The 20,689-nt window shown below is 36.8% G+C and overlaps 1 protein-coding gene across 10 annotated transcripts in view; it reads left to right on the top strand.

Annotated features, from left to right (window-relative positions):
- Positions 1–20,689, top strand: part of SORCS2 (sortilin related VPS10 domain containing receptor 2) — a 549,388-nt gene that overhangs the window by 434,763 nt on the left and 93,936 nt on the right. For all 10 annotated transcript variants that reach the window (XM_040556897.1, XM_040556900.1, XM_040556902.1 and 7 more), the window contains 4 exons: positions 2,381–2,454; positions 12,622–12,686; positions 14,830–14,948; positions 19,044–19,133. In XM_040556897.1, coding sequence (XP_040412831.1) covers positions 2,381–2,454; positions 12,622–12,686; positions 14,830–14,948; positions 19,044–19,133 — 348 coding nt within the window. The remainder of the gene's footprint in view (positions 1–2,380; positions 2,455–12,621; positions 12,687–14,829; positions 14,949–19,043; positions 19,134–20,689) is intronic.

The raw sequence follows: 20,689 nt of genomic DNA on the forward strand, positions 1-20,689 counted from the left end.
ATGTATTTGGACTAATCCACTTACTGTCTCAAATCTATACTCCCTTTTTCTGGCTACCTCAGCAATAATGAATAACAATCAGCTATTCACTGAGTCTCTATAAATGCTTTTTGATTTTTAAAACTTGACAGAGATACAGTAGATTTTAATTGTTCATTGGGAAGCTGTAAGGATGGAAAAATGGTGAAAATAAGACATGCATTTTTAATTTCTTTTCAAAGTGATTCCCTACAGTTATTATATGAGTGATAATAAACATTTATTAGACGTGTTCACTAAAGCCAGAAATTTTAGCTGTCCACTAATATAACTGTTTTCACCTCATATCTAAGCTCATTTGGTAGTTTTATTGTATGCAGCTATTAAAAACCAAAAGCCATATGGGTATTTTTCTTTCATTTTAAGGAATTCAAATGTGTGCATAGGTTTGGTACATGTTATTTTTTTATTTCAAGTAGTGCATCAGTTAAAAATCCCTCGCAGTTTGAATGTTTCATTATTCCTACTTTGTTCTCCCTTGCAGTAAGATTGCAAGGGCTTCTCACTACACAAAATCAAACTGTTTGTTCATAAGCCCCTAGACTTAAAATTTAAATGTGTATGGAAGGTTTATTTGGATCGGGAGAAAGGGCCAGGGTGTGGTTGGGGTTTGATTTGTTTGTTGGGTGTTTTGTTTTTTTTTTGGCCCCCACAGCACAGACATCACTGTTCTAATGGTGAGATTCTTCTCGAATTTTCCTCTGAAATTCATCCATGACAAAAAATACATCTTTTCGTTATGTGCCACCGTTGGCTGTTATCACAAATCGCTCTTTTCCCTCTTCCAGGAACCTCTGAATTCTTGTTTTCTTTGCAGGTTGGACACCAGAGTTAGGGCAAAGCTTTAAATGATTATCTCTTCCAGGTTTATAGTGGTTTGCTGTGGCAGGTACCTAGCTGAGCCCACCCTTTGATGACCACAGTCAAAACGCAGGTCATCTTTTCTGCCTGTGGTGACAAATGTTTGAAAAAACAGCTCAGGTTCCCTGCTCTGAATGGTCTGGCAGGTGCAAAGCCATGCTTCTCCCTCTCAGGAGGATGCTCTTCACTCTGACTTTTTGACTCCTGGATTATTTCTGTCTGTATACTGGCTGGGTCAACATTGAAGTAAACTATATGAGTCCTGATCATCGTTTCTTACCACAGCTGTGCTCTACCTGCTTTAGCTGACTGTGCAGTGGAACGAAGCCCAGTAATTTTGAAGTACATAGTAACTGTAGGAAATGCTGTTTTATTTCTATTTCAAATGTAATGAATACCTGCAGAGTTTATGTCAAGGGAAATTACCTCAGCCTTTATCTTTACATAGTAATATTGCTGTTTTTCTCTAGTAAAACATAATTCATAGTTTTATTCATTTGCCACTGAACCTGTAATTTTAAAAGAAAAACATTTCTTACTAGTCCTCATAAGATTCTCTCCTCTATAATGGCTGGTGACTGAACAGGTGAATTATTCCCACGTCAGAGTCGGACAATTTTATTTGCATTTTTTCCCCTATTCAAGACATTAAGAGAAATCCCATCATATGGAAATTGGATCAAACAAGAAATGCATGTAGACAGCAGGGGGCTTTAAATCTGTCTCATAGGTATTTGCTATTTTAACTAGAGGAAACAGATTATGAAGGCAAATGCTAAAGAAGGGAGATTTTTGAAGAGCTATTTTATTCCCCATTTTATATTGGTTAAAACAGCTGTGGTCTGCTCTATTGATATCCATCCGTATCATTAGCATTTGATTTTTGGCAGGAATGAGCTGTTCTGAGGGAAGGTGGAACTGGAATCATCCTCTTCCTTCAGGCCATCATCTGCCGCTCTGTTGAGTGACCATTTCTCACAGGTCTCGGATTGCTATCCATGACGCATGCACCTAAATACATCTTTCCTCATCAAATCTCTAAAGTATTTCTATAATATCTTTTGGTCCTGTTTTAGCAGAGTTTTAAATCCATTGACTTCCTGGCTTAAGTATGTCTGATGGAATTAAGGCCTGAAGCATAAAGGGAGAATTTGTGCTTGTTTTGTCAATGAAGGGAAAGAAGGAGAAGAAAAGTATCCTTGTACCCTTCCTTTTGTGTAACTTTGTTGGGGTCAAAAAGAATCTGACCCAAAATGAATTGTGAATTGTTTTCATGGTGGACAAGAAGACATTGTCACTGAGTTTTGTTCTTTATAGAAAGTTATCGTGGAGAGTTCCTGGATTTTTTTTTTTTTTTTTGGTGTGCAATCTGTCATTTTAAGAGTGACATGGGACCTCTCTTTTAAGATGTATATTGTTAAATGTGTATCATTAAGTTTCCTATTACCTATTCTCTTTCTTTTTTTTTTTTTTTTTGTAGGTTTACGCATCTATTGACTTGGGGAAAAAATGGACTCTTCTGCAGGAGCGAGTTTCAAAAGATCATATTTTTTGGTAAGATGCCCATTATCTTCCAAATAATAATAATAATTAAAAAAAAAGAGGAGCAAAAATATTTTGTTCTAGTCAAGAAAGATATTTTCAGATGTACTAAGGACAGTAAGAGCTTTGGTGTCTTTTGCAGATGGAGTATGTCAGCATTGCTGCATCCACTATTGCAAATTCGTGCTCATGCCAGTGATCATGCTAAGTATCAGTGTATATGGGGGTTAATAGGTCTAGTTCTATGGAGCTGAAGATTAAAGACAACTGTAATGTCCAATGAAATTGCTTTTTGTTTTACTGATAAAATTGATCTTTAGAAAGGAGAACGGTATTTTCACAGAGAAAAATCTATAACTTTTTAAAGAAATGTTGAATCAGACCTATTAACTGGAGTCATATGTAAACTTACACTATTAGGGAAACTGGTGAAAACTATGACTTTACTGAGTACACATATATCAAATGATTTTATTTTAGCTTGTCTCTTAAAACATTTAGGAAGTGATTTAAGCAGATTGCAACATTTTTGAAGGATAAGTCAATGTCTTGTTTTTTTTCTGCAAATTAAGTAATTTTGCAAAATACATAACTTCATTTGCATCAAAATTAAACTTTTGTGGTGTTTTTAATTGATTTTATGTTTAAAAGTCTTCAATATGCACACTTAATATTTATCTGATTTCTATTGGAAAAGTCCAGATAATTCCACCTTTGACATTTTACTTCAATGTATTAATATAGAATGTGTATAACCATATTATTACAAGTAATTAGTATTTTTTATTACAGGATTAGTCATAACATGCCAGTCACTTTAGTTCTCTAAATGACTTTTGATTTGTTTTAATTCTAGAATTTGTTTTAATTTTAGAATTGTCCCTGCAAAAATTAAGGGAGTTTTTCATAGTTCCAAATGTCTTTTTTTTGTTGTTGTTGTTGTCTGCAACCTACTTACTGCCCCTACCAGTCTATGTTTTTCCATAGGAAAACAGCCTGTGGTTTGTTTGTAGTAACACCTATCTGATTTACTCCAGTCTGTCTCAGCCTTCTCTGCTGAAATATTTGAGTCAGCCAGATACTTTCTGCCTCCTTGCTCCTGCAAAATATAGGCTTTCTGCAGAACTTACTGCCACTCAGCAGCTGGAGTTTTACAGGCAACATGCTTTACATGTATCTCAACTATCATGCAAGTGGTATAATCACTTAGTAGTTACACAGTGGTTGGGAAGTGTCATCATGAAGATTACATAGGGTGTAAATCAGGAGGGTATTCAGCTCGGTCTCTAATTAAATAAACTTTTGAAATGCATTCAGTCTGAAAACTGTTGAAGTTGCTAACAGTTAAGGAAGAACAGCAGAATCCACTCCCTTGAAAAGTTGTTTAATGATGTTTTTCTTGTCTAATCCTGGGTGTACGTAGGACACAGAAATTATGAAAATTTACCACTGAAATACATGTCGGTTTTGCTCTGACTCAAGCTGTCAATGCTTTTTGAAGAAAAGCAAGCAAGTATATGCTTAACATTATTAAGTCTGTATTTTGCTGTATTTCAGAATCCTTATGCTTCTTTATATCACTCAGACACAATCAGGGAAAATGTCCCTGAACTTTGGCAGAAATAACTGCCATATATTACTTCAAACAAAGTTTGTTCATAAATGTCACATTCATCTCAGAGAAGAGTAATAAATTCTAAGAATGTGTATGTTTATAAACATTAGAAATAATTTCTGGGCTTTGTTTTCCCCTTTTCAGTGGAGAGACCTCTCTGATTTCTCTCAAGAACTGTATCAGCCATCAACAGCAAAAATCTGGGGGCAGATATTTAGCACTGCATCATGACCATATGATCCTTCTCTAAAACTTATTAAGAGTCATAGAAATAAAGATCTATATTATACTTCTAAAAATAATGTGTGATGTTGCAATATATAAAGAATCTGCTGTGAATGGAGGGTTGGACATGATAGCCTTCCTGTGGAAGTTACTGTAGCATTATATGAAACTTTCTACCCTTCATCATGGGCTTCATCACCTGAGTTATCTGAGTGCTGAATAGAAACAAATGTTTGTGTAGTTTTCCATGAACGTACGATTTGTCGTCAGACCTTGGCTACTGGAACACTTACTAAGTCCAGTATTGTTTTCTTGGCAATATGTAACATGTAATATGATATGTTAAAGATATGTGAAATTAATTCAAATTAATTGTATATCTCTATAAATCAGGGCATGTGTCTTGCTGATACTGGCTGGTTGTGCTGAGAACATTTCACTGGGCAGGCCTTTAGCAAATGTTACTTCTCTGGTATCAATGGAGCTTTGGCACTGCATAGAAGTTTATAACGTAGCCTAAGATTTTTATTTCAGCCTGGTAAATACAGATATCCATCATAATATTTTCCTGTGCTTTTTAAAAACAATTTTATCCTGTGCCTCCAGCAGAAGCCAGATATTCACGCAATTCCTGAACAAGCTTTTTTTTTTTTTTTTTTTTTTTAAATCTGAATGCAATTAATTTAATGCAATGTCTTGTATATTTATTCTGTGTGAAGGTCAGTAGGGACTGGGTAGTTTATTTATGTGCAGATCTTATACTATAGATTTCTAAGCAATATATTTAAATAATCTTCGAGGCTTTATGTGCTTTTTCAAATGTTTTGAACTGTCCCTTAAGTGTTTTTGCAGTTCTAACATATGGAATTTGGTCTTTCATGATAGTGGAACTAATGGAAAGATTATTGATATCACTGGAAAGTGTATACTATCATCTCTATTTTAGCAGCACAGAATATTTTCATCCCGTCTGTGATTTAGTGTGGCATTTTCTCCCCCTCCTCCCTCTCCCCCCAAGCTGTTTTCCCAATTTGTTTCATTTATACTTTTGGAAAGGAAAGTTGACTAATCCTTCATAGCAGTTTTTCTTCCCAGAGCAGCTTAGGAGGGCTTGGGAGGCTGCAGATGTAAAGATGGTTGCAAAACTTACGTATTCTAGAAACTTCTTTGTTTTTCTATATTTGTTTTCTCATTGAAGTTGAAATGAAGAATCAAAATATATGGGAAAATAAAACAAAAACTTGTTCAGTAAACTTCCATATCAAAATCCTGAAAATAAATTATTTTAATTAATTTCAAAGCAAAATCATGAAATGTAGATTTGAAATTAACTTCAGAAAATCAGTTAAGTTTCAATATAATTCAAAATAAAATTTCATTTTGTACCTGCACTTAAAAATAACTGTTTAATTTTTTTGTAAATACTAGTTGAGAAGTTTCAAATTATTTTTGTGAAAAGTTTGAATTTTGAGCAAATTCTTGTGCATTAAAATTAAGAAATTTTGGTTACCATAACCAGTTTTACTTCTGCCTATAAACTACAACCACCTGTGCATTATTGTCCTGATGTGAATATTTCTATTGAAGTGGTGTTGTAGTGTCTAATCCTTGTAGTTTTTTCCAGTTCTTATCATATTTGTTGGAGCATATGCAAAGAGTTTGCTTTAGAAATAGAATAACCTGTCCCAGCAAAACACTAAGCACCCACACATCACGGGGTATATAATTGGTTTTATATATCAAGCCCATTTAAAAAAAAAAAAAAAAGTATATTATGTGGTAATAGTCTAGAAGAAGAAAGAATTCTGCAGTTTGGGATTCCTCTGCTGCTATTCTTTTCAGTCCCTAAGGCTTATGCACCAGTTAAGTTCCTTTTGATTTCTCAAAATAGAGCTTAGCAATACATAAGAGAAGAACAGATTGTGAATCCACTGTCTACACCAGCACAAATATACCCCAGGACAGTAAGTCTTGAAGCAGTAATTACCAGAGAATTAGGCCCAGCATACTTTCATTATGATTTTGTCTGGAGCCTTAAAAATGTTTTATCCTCAGCTCACTAGAATATGTGGATCCGATGTGAAAGGTATCTATTACTCTTATTTTTAGATATCGGTTCTCTGTTTTCATGAGAGGTGAAAACATAAAAATAAAAAATGATGAGTGTATTTGGGTAGAGCAGTTGTTCTCCAGGGACCAAAGTTCTGTTCTTATCATGAAATCCCACATGAGCAATCAATCATAGCTGCAGCCATTAATGTCAAGTGTAGCGAGTTCCTGCCTATTTGAGTGTCAGGTGAAAGAGTGGAGTTTAGAGGTGTTATGCCCTGAAGGAGAGAGAAATGGAAAGAAGATTTCATTGAGCTTTTAACATTGAATTTTGTGTGAAAGGCTCTTGTGTGGGAAGCCAGGGATCTGCGTGGGCAGTCATTCTTACATTTGACTTAAGCATTCAGGATGATATTTGTTTCTATTCCTATCTGTGTGGTGATGGGGATGACAAACCACTTTGGCCCTGCTGTTCAGATAAGGGTGGCAGGAAAAATGTTTTTATTAAAAAGTGTTTAGGAATAGGGAGGAAATGAGGAGCAGCACACACTGGCTGTGCAAGGCATTGACTGAGTCATTGAAGGTGCATCTTTCAAAGAGATGTGAAGAAGGCAAGGCCTGAAACATAAATCAGTTGTAATCTACTGACTTTAGCTTATATAAATCAAATTGTGGTTTTGTCTCCCTGAGTAATCAGGTTGCCAAGAGTCAATTGTATTTTAAGCTACTCAGAGAAAGCATCTACATGCTTTTGACTTGCTTTCTAAGCAAGACAGTACCCTTAAACCAATGATGTGAATCACTAGAAATCAGTCAGTGTAAAGTGGGAACTTGTTACCTTTTGGGTAAAGTTCATTTTAAGGGATGATAAGAGGGCAGATAGAGGAGACGTGCAAGTTTTCAGATGGCATTTCATTGGAGACTAAGGCACATCAGCAAGCGAGTTTGTTTTGATTTGGTTTTGGATTTGGATGGTATATTTGAAGATATCTCTTCATCAATATCCATCCAAGTGAACTGGATCGAATATTTAACAACGAAGGGACATATTGGAAGGAGAGGAGACACATGTCTACAGTGGACTCTACTTGATTAGTGCTCACAGGCAACTGTTCCTCTACAAAATGAGGCCATGCTGCAGAAGTAAAATATGAAATAATTACCACGTAAGGGATTGATGCTTACAATACACATTTTGCAATATGTATTATTACACAGCAGTGGTAATTTTTGTTCATGTATATTACATAAATATAAAATTCTAGGTAAGCATTGATATTTTTCTAGTATTGCATACAACTGGAATAAGAAATTACTGGGGCAGTTTGTGAGGAAGAGAGCTGAATTGTTGTGGTTTAGCCCGGCTGGCAGTCAAACACCACACAGCCGTTCGCTCACCCTCCCCCCTCCCTCTCCGGGATGGGGGAGAGAAACGGGAAAGTGAAGCCTGTGAGTTGAGATAAAGACAGTTTATTAAGACAGGGAAAAGAATAACAACAATAATAATAATAGTATTAATAGTAATAATGTGTACGAAATAAGTGATGCACAATGCAATTGCTCACCACCTGTTGACCGATGCCCAGCCTATCCCCGAGCAGCCGGCCCCCCCTCCACCCCGGCTAGCCACCCCTATATATTGTTCAGCATGACGTCAGATGGTATGGAATACCCCTTTGGCCAGTTTGGGTCAGCTGTCCTGGGTCTGTCCCCTCCCAGCTTCTGCTGCATCCCTAGCCTGCTCGCTAGCAGGACAGAGAGAGGCTGAAAAGTCCTTGGCTTGGTGTAAGCACTGCTCTGCAACAATTAAAACATCAGCATGTTATCAGCGCTCTTCTCATTCTAATCCAAAACATAGCACCCTGCCAGCTACTAGGAGGAAAATTAACTCTGTCCTAACTGAAACCGGGACATGAATAAAAGCAAAGTTGTTATTAAAGTAATGCCAAATGTCTGCTAACTTGCATTCTTAACAGAGAACTCTAAATTTTAAATTCTTAGAATTTTAGCATTGTCATTTAAAAATATAAAATTTTAAATGGCTGTATCATGGAGTATATATTTATACACAGACCAAGATGGATGCAGAGGTCTTATTAGTCCATTGCACCAATTTTATGCTGATGCAATGCTGATCAAGTTGGTGTAATGTCTTGGTGGAGCACTAATACAGAAAAGTGAAGGTCATGAAAAATCTAATCTTTTGGAATTTCTCTAAAGTCTCAAGCAACATATACATAAAAAAAAAAAGCTGTAGTGTCCCTCAAGAGACCAAATTCAGCCCTGCCTTGTGTATGGAGACAAAAGTGCCCTGATTTTTCTCTCCTTTGCACTTTAATTGATTAGGTGCATCTTTATGAGTTTTATGACATAAATAAATTTAGACATGCACAACGGCTGCACCACGGCAACCCTGCATCAGCGCACCACCCAAAGGTGCTGCTTTTCTTCTGCAGGATTGGTGCTCAACTGCCTTCATGGTGAGATGTTTTAAGAAACAGAAAACCAATCCCTCCAAAAATTCCCCAAATTACATTGTGCTGAATTAATTTTCCCAAGGGGCTCAACATGGTGTCAGACAAGTACCAGTGCTAGCACAAGGGAGGTGATGGGAACTTGTGTTCACAGGAAAGGGAAAAAGCATATTGAGGCTGCCTATATTCACAACACCCTACAATCAAGTCGGTCTATTTTCATTTTGAAGTGTTGTAACCACACTGTAATGCGATCCGAAGTGCTGGCATGTTGCACTTGCTTTAACCAGAACAGTAAAATTTGTCTGATCTAAAATTAAAGTGTTTTTTTTTTTTTTTTTCTCCAGTGGAAATTTTAAGTGCGTGTTTTAAAAACTGAAATTGAGAAAAAATAGTTTCCAAGAAAGTGCTCGTTGTACTGAAAGTGCTCTTGGTACTGAAAGTACTGTACTGAAAGCTTAAGTTTCTATTTGAAAATAGAATTTGATGTTGAAATTACAACAAAAAAGGAAGAAGCTGTTGAATTACAAGGTTCCATTGCGTCTGTAAGATGAAAGAGATCCTGTCTTAAAGGTGGCTCAGGAGCAGTGAGCTGTGCTTGTGAATAGATGTGTGGACATAATCCTCACACTGGTATGACGTATCTATTTTGTGGTAGCAATATGTTTACACATGAAAATATATTTAAAAAAAAAAGCTTAGATTTCTCCTTCAATATGAAAAAGCATAACTGAGCCTTCCTTTTAAGTGGATCATTTACTGTATGTATGGTTTTTGCCCATCATTTTAGGAAAGCTATATTGCATGAGCAGATGGACTGAGACTGTTTAGCCTTGATAGTATGATACACCTTTTCCTTTGGTTCATCCTTTAAACACAGTTGAAATAACAATATTGCTGTTTAAAGTACTGTTGGCAGAGGACTTCACTGAATTGAATGGATTAGTTTATTCTTCGGGGATATTGCTTCAAGTTCTCTGCATTAGCTATAGTCCATTCTGAAGATTTTCTTAGTAGCCGTAATAGATGTGTTGTTTTTTTTTTCAAGGAAAGAAAAAAGGGCTGTTCCTAAGTGTTTGCAAAAATAGGCTAAAAGACTTCAGAGTTGGGAAACTTGCTCTATAGTTGATGTTCAAAAGTACACTTTGAGGGTTTAATGTCTTCAGTGAGTAAATAGAGAGCCATCTGTACAATTGGAGTAATATAAAACACAAAACCTGGCTTTGAAAAAATGAATGTTTCCTTATTTTATTTACCTAATTTTTGCCTCTCAGAATGGATAAACTCTGCACTTAAAGAGTACATCTCACACGTTAGATGTATCGAAAGTGAGGTATCTATGGGTATAGCTTAATGATAATTTCTTTTGGCAGCTCTGTGGCTTCTATCTTTGTGGGGTTACCTTTAAATCAGACAGTTCCAAGCACTGGGACCTGACTGGTTCAGTGGGACAACTGAGGTGGTGGCGGAGAGGCAAGACTGGGAACACAGGAAGGAGGTGGCTTAATCTGGTAGAACAATGAGTAGAAATGGTTGTCAAACTGCAGCATGGAGTTGTCACCCTAAACCTTCTGTGTAGTCAATGGAGGTGATCCAGCTGGTTTAGGAAGAGAGGACTTACCCACTGGAAGTAACTGTTCTCCTGTTTAATGAAGCATAGTTTCAGAAGGGGGAATAGGGGAAATGTCTGAACTTAGGAGGAAAGACGTATTACTTTTTCCTGACTGGGTTTAAAAGAACTTTCCTTGTGATTTTTTTCACGCCTACTGAAATACAAATCTAAAGGAGAGATGTAGTCCAGGTTGGAAGCTTTCATGTTCTGTGTACATGTGGTGTTCATTAACACCAATCAGTTGCAACCTCTTGCACTAAATGATTACACTGGAAATGAGATTAGACTCTACTTGTGCCAGCTGCCGCTGTTAGGAGGAACATGATGGACAGATCATTTTCACTTCTGAGCTATTGAAAGAAGTGTGTAAAGGTATTGACGTATATCTCAAACTGTGCTCATGAAATCATGTGTAATGAGTTATAGACAGAAGAGTTTTTTTCACAAGTACCCCAAAGCTGTATTATTGGTACCAATCAGCAAGTCAGGCTGAGCCTCAAAAAACTTCAAGCCTAAAGTTTCTGTTAGTTTGTAGTTCAGCTGCACGAGGTCTAGAACAAAAGATAAAGTATTCAACAAACATAATTTTCTTCCTTCAAAGAGCTGACTGCAAAGTAAATAGAAGGTTTGATTTGGTATGTTGTGAATATCTAGAAGTAGATAGTGTAATAGATAATGTACACTGCAAAAAGTAGTCCACAGATCTCCCCCCACCCCCGCCCTGTTCAGATACACTTTTATCAGACCTCAGTGAGTATAATAGCTTTTCTGACTTAATGTATTGTCTCCAAAATACTCTAATAGTTTGTGTTTCAGAGACACAATTTCTTAGAAAATGCAGGACTTTTCCATGCATTTACTAAAAAATTCCTAGTAGAAGTTTCCTTCACATCTCAAGGCTTGGCAGAGCTCATCACTCCCCCTCCCCTTCCTTATTCAGACTGATCATTTATCTTATTAGGAAAAAACAGCAATGTGATTATTTCTGGTTGTTATGCAGCAGTGGAAATCATCCAGCCTCTTCCCCCTGGCCTGCATTCCCAAGGAGCCACCAATTACTGAGTCTGAGTTTTCGCCGCTCCTCATAAATCAATGTTATTAAAATCATTAAACAATGATGTAATTTCAATCCAAAGTATTAACTTTATTGCATTTGATTATTAATAATTGTATCAAAATGATCATTTTCTCTAAGTACTGTAATGAGGTTTTTTAGTATATGAGTCCAGATGCACTTTGTCACTCAGTGCACCTCCTTTGCATGTCTTCAGCTCACATCTACTGACTCAATGGACACACATTGCCAGTGAAGAGCCTTGTGAAAAGCAATGTAGCTATATGGGAGTGGGGACGGATTCTGCTTTGCTTTGTGACAGCATGAGTGTCATCTCCAAGCTATCTCTGCAGAATCTTCCGGACTAATGGCAATGTAAGAGCCAGGAAAAAGCACAGCTGTGGCTGCTGTCCCTAGGTTGGGATGGAAGCCCTGAGGGTAGAAAGCTCATCTTTTGGCTAACCATATTTAACATGGGAGATATTAGGAGAAAATCAGCCTGTATTCCCCGTGCACTTTTTCAAAGTTAAGCTGTGCTTTGATCAATTCTGACTGAATTTCCTTCTCAGGATATCCTTCTCAAAATTATTTTTCACTTTCTTCCGTTGTCAAAGTAGAATCTACTCTTCTTTTGAATATACTTACCAATGACGTATCAATTAGTTATGGAAGGGATGTGTCAAGTTTAAGGTATTTCTAATAAGAATGGAATCCAAGTCTTCTCTAGCCCAAAATCTGCCTTGTAATCTCAAATGTCAGAGGTAATTGTAAAAAGATGCTCTAAAACTTGCCAGTAAATATGAGTGCACATGTAGCTGTATATATTTATGTATAAACTTGGGGTTATAACGTTTTGTTTCCAATTTCATAACTATTTTGGTTATTTTCTCCAGTTGATATTAGGATCCTATTTGTATGCGTATTTTAGTAAGAGGTATTTTAAATTTAAGGAGAAAAACATGATATCAAGTACAGAAAAAAATGGTTTCCATCTAATGTTAGTAATATGACATTATAAATGGGGTTTATTTTAATTTCCCAGCTAGAAGAATGTTAAAGCTGGTTAGCATGAAATCCTCTCTTGTCTTCCATCCACATAATTACAATTCTGTAGCTGGCTCTGCATAACTTGATTATATTATGTTCTCAGGGCCGTTGCTGGAGTTGATGGAGACCCTGATTTAGTTCATATGGAAATCCAGGACCCCAGTGGAGGTATGCAAATGAAAATGTTATCATTTGATTCCCTAGGGTATAGTATTTCTCTTTGTTTTAGAGAGTACTTTTTGGATTGATTTTTAGTCAGAAGTACAAGTCAGATTCTTGCTCTGTTTATCTGTAGTCAGTAAAACTGTCCTTTTATATAAAACTATAGTATAATTTAAAATTTACTTGTTTTCCACTCTAAAATGAATTGACATCAAGATGCTATGCTCTGTTGAAAACTTCCATTAATAGTGCAATTTGTTCTGGCAGTTAAACATTGAACATTTTTTCCTGATTTGCGAATAAAACTGGCAATGCAGTGGTAGTGCTGGGTAAGTGTCTGTTAAAGTGAATCGTTGCATATGTTAGTCCTACTGAACTAACCACTGTCTCCCAGAATTTCCTCATGTTACAGCATCTAGACTCTGAGACTTCAAAATAAATGAAAAAGCAGATCAGCAGTCAGGATGTGATGCAGTAGAGTCACTGTGATGAACTTTGTATGGTTTCTTGTTGCCAATTGTACTCTTGAAAGATGATCTAACTCCTTGAATCAGGTCATCTAAGCTCCTTTGCAGTCTTATTAATTAATTGTAAAGGATGCACAGTTTGACTTTCCTTGATCCCTGAACGTTTTCTTTTTTTTTTTCAGCCCTATAAAAAAAAAAAAAAGTCAAGAAACCTGGATGACAAATTCCCTAAATCTTTTATCATTGATATGAGCCCTTCACAGCCCCATCAGCTGCTTTGTGTAGAGACATTGTAAGAAGCTTGTTTAGGAGCTGGATGGATTTTTTATTATTTTATATATATATGTAATTATATATATATATGTAATTTAAGAGAAACAGCAGAAAATGAGAAAAAAATGAAATGTTTACTGCCTGGCTGGGTTCTCAATTAACCACACTTAAGGTCAATACAAGCATTGCTATTTATTTTAGTGGAAACAGTATCTTTGTACTACCTGTCTGATAAAGCACTAAAATATATGTCCTGTGAACTATAAATAGGTGAAAGACTTTATGAGGGCCCTTTGCTGTGCTTGCTCAAATATCCTTGTGGTGATGATTTGGAAATAAGCAGGAGAACTTGGAATGACTCTAGCTGCCTTTTAAACAGATCCAGATTATAAAACAAATATTTGTATTTAGCACACTGGTTTGGCCTTTTCTAATAAAAAATCCATAAAGTATGGAATGCATTTCCTATCACTGCAAAAGTAATGAAGGACGTGCGTGGGGGTGCACTATTTGCTCTTTCACACTGTTATCTGGAGCATGGAAAACATCAGTGATCTGAGCGCAGGGTCACTCATATAACTATTTTCTCACTGCACTTGGGAATGACAGCCATAGTTTGTGTTCAAAGGCTTGTGACGAAGGGTGAGCTTATACAAGGGCTTGAATCTAGGAGAAGGTTGTTGGGCTGCAGCTGGTTTAAGATATGATATTGGCTCTCCTCTCCATGTTTCATAGGAGCAGATTGCATCAAAGATGCAGCAATGCTCTCCTAACTGCCCAGGCAGAAAAGATATTCCTTTTCCATTGCTAACTGGACAGGAAGAGAGCAGCCATAGCCTCCACTGGTACAAATCAGTGCAGGCTTTTTCAACAAGGTATTAACTCTTAGTACAGAAGTCCTGCCCAACAAAGCAGTTCTAATACTGTGTGTTAACTTTTCTACGGGGCTTTGAATATAGCCTTTCAAATTCCATACGCCGTCTGAGTCTGATTCTCTTGTCACTCATCACAGTTTTATATTGGGGCTGATCTACTGATTTCAGCTATGTTGTGTAAGGCTGCAGTTTCTATAAATGAGTAATTTGGCTATGTGCATAGATTAAGTGAGAAAAGAGGCTCCTTCTATTATCCCCACCTATGAATGTCTCATTCACCTAATCCCTAATCTCTCTGGACCAGCAAAATTTGGAGAACAGGCTACCGCCCATGAATGATCTGAACTGTAGGCAGTTAATGTATTCTCAGTACATTGGAAATTGAAAAAATCTTGTACGAAGGCTTAACATAATAATATTACAACTAACTCGACTGGCAAAGGCAGCACTTTCCCTACAGGAATAACATTTTATACTGCTTGTTTCTTTTTCCCTTCAAAGCCCTGTCAAATGTTTCTGTCTCTCTTCCCTCAGGTTATCGCTACATCACTTGCCAGATGCAAAATTGCTCTGATAAGACAATGACAGTCCAGTTTGCTGGTAGCACTGATCGGGATTCCCTGACTGTGCAGGATGACTACATATTTCTTCAGGTAAAGCCACTTTCTGGGGAGACAACCCATTTTAAAATTCGGAAGTAAAATTTTAGACAGTACAGCAGCACTGTAATTTAGGAGCATGGAGAAACCTGTTCCAGAGTATGCATGATGATTTATGAATATTTACGTGGAACAACAACAACAAAAAAAACCATAATCTTTAATTTATGCAGCTGGTTGCTTGTGTATCCAGTTGATTTTAATTCATCACTGACCTAGCTTTAATTATTTTCAAATGGCTTATGTGGTTCAAAATTACTTTTTATAAATACTATTGTATGTTAGGCAGAACACAAACCTCTGGGGTTACAACTTTTTGTGGGTCCTTTCCATATTTGCATACCATGAAAAGATTTCCTAAGAAGAGCATCCAAGGGAAGCCACTAGCAGAGTAGTGGCTCAACTTCTTCATATGGATTCTCCTGTGAAGAGGTGTTTTTGGGAAAGAAGATACATGACTGTGCTTAGGAAGCAGAAGTGTGGAATGGCCATAGCTTGGAAGCAACTTGTGATGATCCAAATTACATTGGGGTTATTTCATTCCCAAACTAAAAAACCTGCATGAACAAACCTGGGCTGGAGCTCTGTCAGCCTTATGGCACCAACCAAGTGCAACTTAGGCTTATTTCTTGAATTTTCTTATTACTTGAAATATTATTTCAAGTGTTTGGGAGTCATCGTGATTTGAGTCTGCCAGAGCTGCAAACTTCTCAAAGAAATGTTATATCCTATCCATTTTTTACTTTTTTATTTTCCTATGAGGTCACGTGTACTTTCCCCAGTGGTTGGCTGTGATATTTCCCTTATTTTGATATGATTTGCTTGTCGTAAGGTTTGTCTGTTTATTGACTCTTGCAGAAAGGCAGCTTTATGTGTGGATAGCTCTCCACACCACTGTCTTGGTGTACATTAGACTGGCTTTTTTTGCAGCTTTCCTCTCTTGTGGTTGTTCCTTCCAAAAGGATTTGTAAATTGATAGAGATGAAAGATCAGCACTCCTCTTGGTCAACGCAGAAGTTTCAAGGACCCACACAGAAACAGCAAAATGGATTTGGAAAAAAAATTTTTGAATTCGAGTGGGCATTTTTCAGCTCAGGTCTAGAACTCGTGGCACCCATTTTATTCAAAGCTATTATTATCTGTGGCTCCTACAAGGCATGCTTTAAAATCCATTTCCCAGTTTGTAGGTGGTGAAAAGTGCATCTCACCACGTACGGTTCCAGACTGCTGCACTCAGCAAAACACAGACTGCTTCCTCTTCAAACATTTGTGTATTGCCAGACATCTTGTATAATTGCATCTGGAGCTGTTGTTGTTCTATCTCATAGCAGGCATGGACAAACAGGAAATGGAAGTCCAACTTGGAAATGTATGCATGAATTTAACAGACAATTGCTTCTGCAAAACTATGCCATTGGTAACATAGTCTCTGTTGATTTGAGACCTATTAATGCTAGTAGAAGAGAGATAAACATAAAAGGGTAGCATTCTCTAGTTCCCACATAAAGGGGAAACATCTCTAGTCTTTTCCTTTCAGACCTACTGCAGTAAATCACAGTATGTACGATAAATCTCTCTTGTTGCTTAACTGGTTTACAGTTAGCCAGGTCCGTATCACAGAGGGATAGAAGGTATTGCTGGGATTCTTTAGTCATATGTGAAGTGCAGCCACCTTTGTGATATGGTGCAGGACACTAGTTTTGGCATTTCCAGTGAAGCCACACAGCAGCTGTGCATCTTCTGAAACCAAATGAAAATTAATTTTTTAGCTAGGCTGAAGTATTGCTATGGAAGTTATAATCAGACCAGGGACTGCTCTTGATATCATAGCAATATCTGCTAGAAAGAAGATGTCTCAGAGTCATCTGTGCAAAAATGAGTTTGAGACAGTCGTACGGCCCCTGGCATCACTCACCCATCCTAACCTGGTGGCTGTGAATCAGAGCGTTTCAGTCTGCAGGGCTAATCCTGTCCCTGCTCACAGACTTTTACCAACTTAGAGGAAATTCTCATCCCAATTTCTTTAGTATGTCTATATCCATAAAGATCAGCAGCTTTCCAATGCTCATTGCTTTTCTTCAGTTTGCACTGTCAGCCAGATGGTTTCAGAGGTGATTTTAGCAGGATTAAAGTTTTGACGCTGTTTGAAAGCACAGACCAGCCTTTGACGTCAGTGGGGCTTGACACAACTAGCTGCTTCAACTTTGATTCTCTGCTGCCTTGCATCATCTCTAGTCATTTAAAATGAGTGACATAAAATAAATGCATAATGAACATGAAGGCTATTGTAAGATGGGTAAGACTGATATTTAACAGTAATTAAATAAATGGTGACCTTTTTGCTTTAATCTATCGTTTAACAAATCACATTCCTAAAGGGCATCGCATTCTTTCTACCACAAAAAAGGAGACTGGTTTAAAGAGTGAAAATGATTTCAGTGTTAAATACTTTGATAATTTTAAAATATTCAGGCAGGTGGACCTGCTGTCATGCATCAACTTTATTTTTTACCAAGAAAAGTCAAGATTATTTGCTTCAGGATAGTCTGTTCTCCAAATCAGGTTCCTTTTATAAACACATACTTCTTTAAGTATGTGGTGGCCTACAGCCAAATATGCTGTTCATTGTGGCAAACACCATTTGATTTAAATAGTAGCAATTAACTGCAAAACCTCGATTTTTTACTCTCTTTTTAGTATTATGAAATCAACAATGAATCTTCATTTGAGATGCATCTTCCCTGAATGAGGTTATTTTTTTAAGCCTTTCTTTCATAAATTACATTGAATTTCTATCTTTCATTTAGCCATCAGCTTACTCCATTTGCTTCCTTCTTTTGCTCTGCTATGACTTATATAGGAGGGTGAAGTAGAAAACCTGAATGAAGATGTGCTCATATTAACCTCTAAAATTAGCATCTCCTCCTCTATCTTTCTGTCTTAGTAAAATCTCATTTGACTGCTTGAACTAGACAGGATCCATATTTGTAGAGGAAGTGAAAAACCACAATAAGAATGTTTTTGCCCATGACAATGGCAATGACTTTGTCAGATGAGGTTTTGGCATTACTTTTCTGACTAGAAAAAAAAATAATGCTGATGAATATTTTCAACAGTGTTTATTTAAAGTCTTTCTTTTGGTCCTTTGGAACAATATTTGCATTGATTTTTTTTTGGAATTACATAAAAGTCTTAAAATTACCACTGTATTGCCTATTACAAAGGGGAAAATGGGTGCCAATGAATAATAGTTATACACAGGTGTTCCTTTCAATGTGCATTTGTTTGCTTGCTTTGGTGGAAATCTTCATAAAACCCCAGGTATGTTACATAAAACCTAATCTGTCTTCAGTTCCATGCATGAAAGCAGTTGAAATATGTTTTACCTCTCTATTTAAGTGTAGAATTGTGTCTTCAGGACATGTAACTGATTTTCAAACTGACTGACCAATGAACTGGGAATTGCGTCGTTATCTTCCATGCTGCATGTCAGCATCTTGCACTGGAAATGTTTTATCCTGTATAGAAAATAATAGTAAAATACAGTGGATTCTTTGTACAATGTTAGCATGAGTTATTCAGTCCTTTATGAACTGCCTTGAATTGTGCTGTTGGAGAACCACTTGCCCTTGAGGTATCGGTGTTCACAGCCAGTGTGCCACTTCCCTGCCTCCTGTCTGGTGAGTCCTGCTGCCAGGGTTTCTACAAAAGGACAGAAATGTGGAAGGCCAATGGGAGAACAGTGTACAGAGATATCAAAAGGACTGAGGTCAGTGAGATGCTGAAGTCTCAGGTATCACTCAAGGCAGCTGAATTGACAAAAAGAGGGAAGTAAATCTCTTTCTTCTTCATAAAGAAGGGGAGGGGGGGTTGAGTCTACTTGGAGTCTGTTTTCTCACAACTTTTATTATTTTAGGAGCATACTGTGCAAATTAATCCTATGTAATAGAAGTAATAGCTATGTATTTCAATTGCAGATTTAAAAAAAAATAATCTTCCAGTGAAAAAAAAAAAATCTTCCAAAAGCTTCCTCTTTACATTTAATATAAACTATAAACTATCACAGGGTTCTGTTTTTCCTTTGTATAGACAACATCAGCAAATCGGACAAAGTATTACGTATCTTACCGTCGAAATGGCTTTGTACAGATGAAGTTGCCAAAATATGCATTGCCAAAAGTAAGTATACATGTTTTTCTTTCTACTTCTGTATTTTTCTTCTTCACTTTCACAGTAAACTAGCTTTGCTCTTTTCTTTTTTAAACCTCATTATTTTGAGATGATAATTTTTCCTTATAATGGATTTCTAAATCCCATTTTTGGTATATTCTTCCCCTACTGTTTGTATGTTTATTCTAGGAAAGTAATAGCTTATGAACCATAGAGGACAAGAACATAGGATAGCTTATACATCGTCAGTCACCACAATAGTTTCTGAGCTTTGCTTCTGTGAAGCTGTGCTACATACCCTATGGCAATATAATGATATTGAGCAAGTGTTCTTTCAAGAATCAATTACAGTTTAATTCCACATGGTGTTTTCTGGTATAAGCATGAATAGTAATATAGGAGAAGTTTAGCAGTGGATGGGTCTCTATTTCATTAAAGAATCCCAATATGGACTTTAATTACTTAACAGAATGGCAGAGTTTTTTGAGAGATTTCTTCAGTCTAGCATATTTTTATAGTGACAAGGTTTCTATATTTGTGCAATAAAGCACAGGCAGATATTTACATACAGTCTGATGATGCAATTGAAATTTTGTACTACACACAATATGTTTCATGTTTTTATGTATAGTTAGAAAGCATCTGCAATCCTGAACTGAAATAGTTTGCAGGTTTTAAAGACTCAGTGGATAAAACCCAGCTAACCTGATCTGGCCTCACAGTTCACCTTGCTTCCATCAAGGAATTGTTCTCCTGACCTCATGATATCTCTCCCTTTTCATGTGATTCTTTAGGATTCCTTCATTTTACATACTAGAGAACTAGAATATATCACTGTTGCGTGTCTTGAAATGCATTGGTTAATTCACTGCCCAAGTAGTAAAGGACAAAGGAGTACACTGAATTTACTTGTTTTGTTGTTATTTTTACAAAGCAAAGGATTTGTTAAATGCTGTTTTAGCATTTTATTTTTTTTTTAAACTAAGTGATGGTCTGAAGACTTCTGCTTTCAAATATACAGCATATTAACAAAACCCTCAAATCAAATCCTCAGATACTATTTAGACAAGGATCTGAAATTTGGCTATATTCTCAGTAACATTATGCAGATGACTGTTTGTTTGTTTGTTTATTTATTTTGAAAAGAAAGGGATAGCCAGGGACAGGTAAATATATCAGCCATTCCACATAATTATTTCAATGTTTTAAGGCCTTCAGCATACCCTTTATGCTTTCTTGGAGGAATTTGTAATTAGGAAAACAACAGAAGAATATCCAGATGTAAATGTTAAAATGTTCCAAATGTGGGCATCCTGAGAGATTACAGCCCACAAGCAACTCCTGCTGTGGCAGGGACCCCCAGATGACTGCAGCTTATGGGTGACCCACGCCAGGACAGAAGAAACAAAGAGGGAAGGAGCAAGGGAGGAAAGCAAGGAATAAGCAAGGAAAGAAAAGGAAAGAAACCTTCTGGCTGATGACTCCAACAGCCCATTACCTCTCTGAAGTAGTTGGGTGGGACTGAATTACACAAAGTGGAAACAAGGAAGTTGAGGATATGAAGA

Source organism: Cygnus olor, chromosome 4 (genome assembly GCF_009769625.2).
Source record: "Cygnus olor isolate bCygOlo1 chromosome 4, bCygOlo1.pri.v2, whole genome shotgun sequence".
Taxonomy (NCBI): Eukaryota; Metazoa; Chordata; class Aves; order Anseriformes; family Anatidae; genus Cygnus; species Cygnus olor.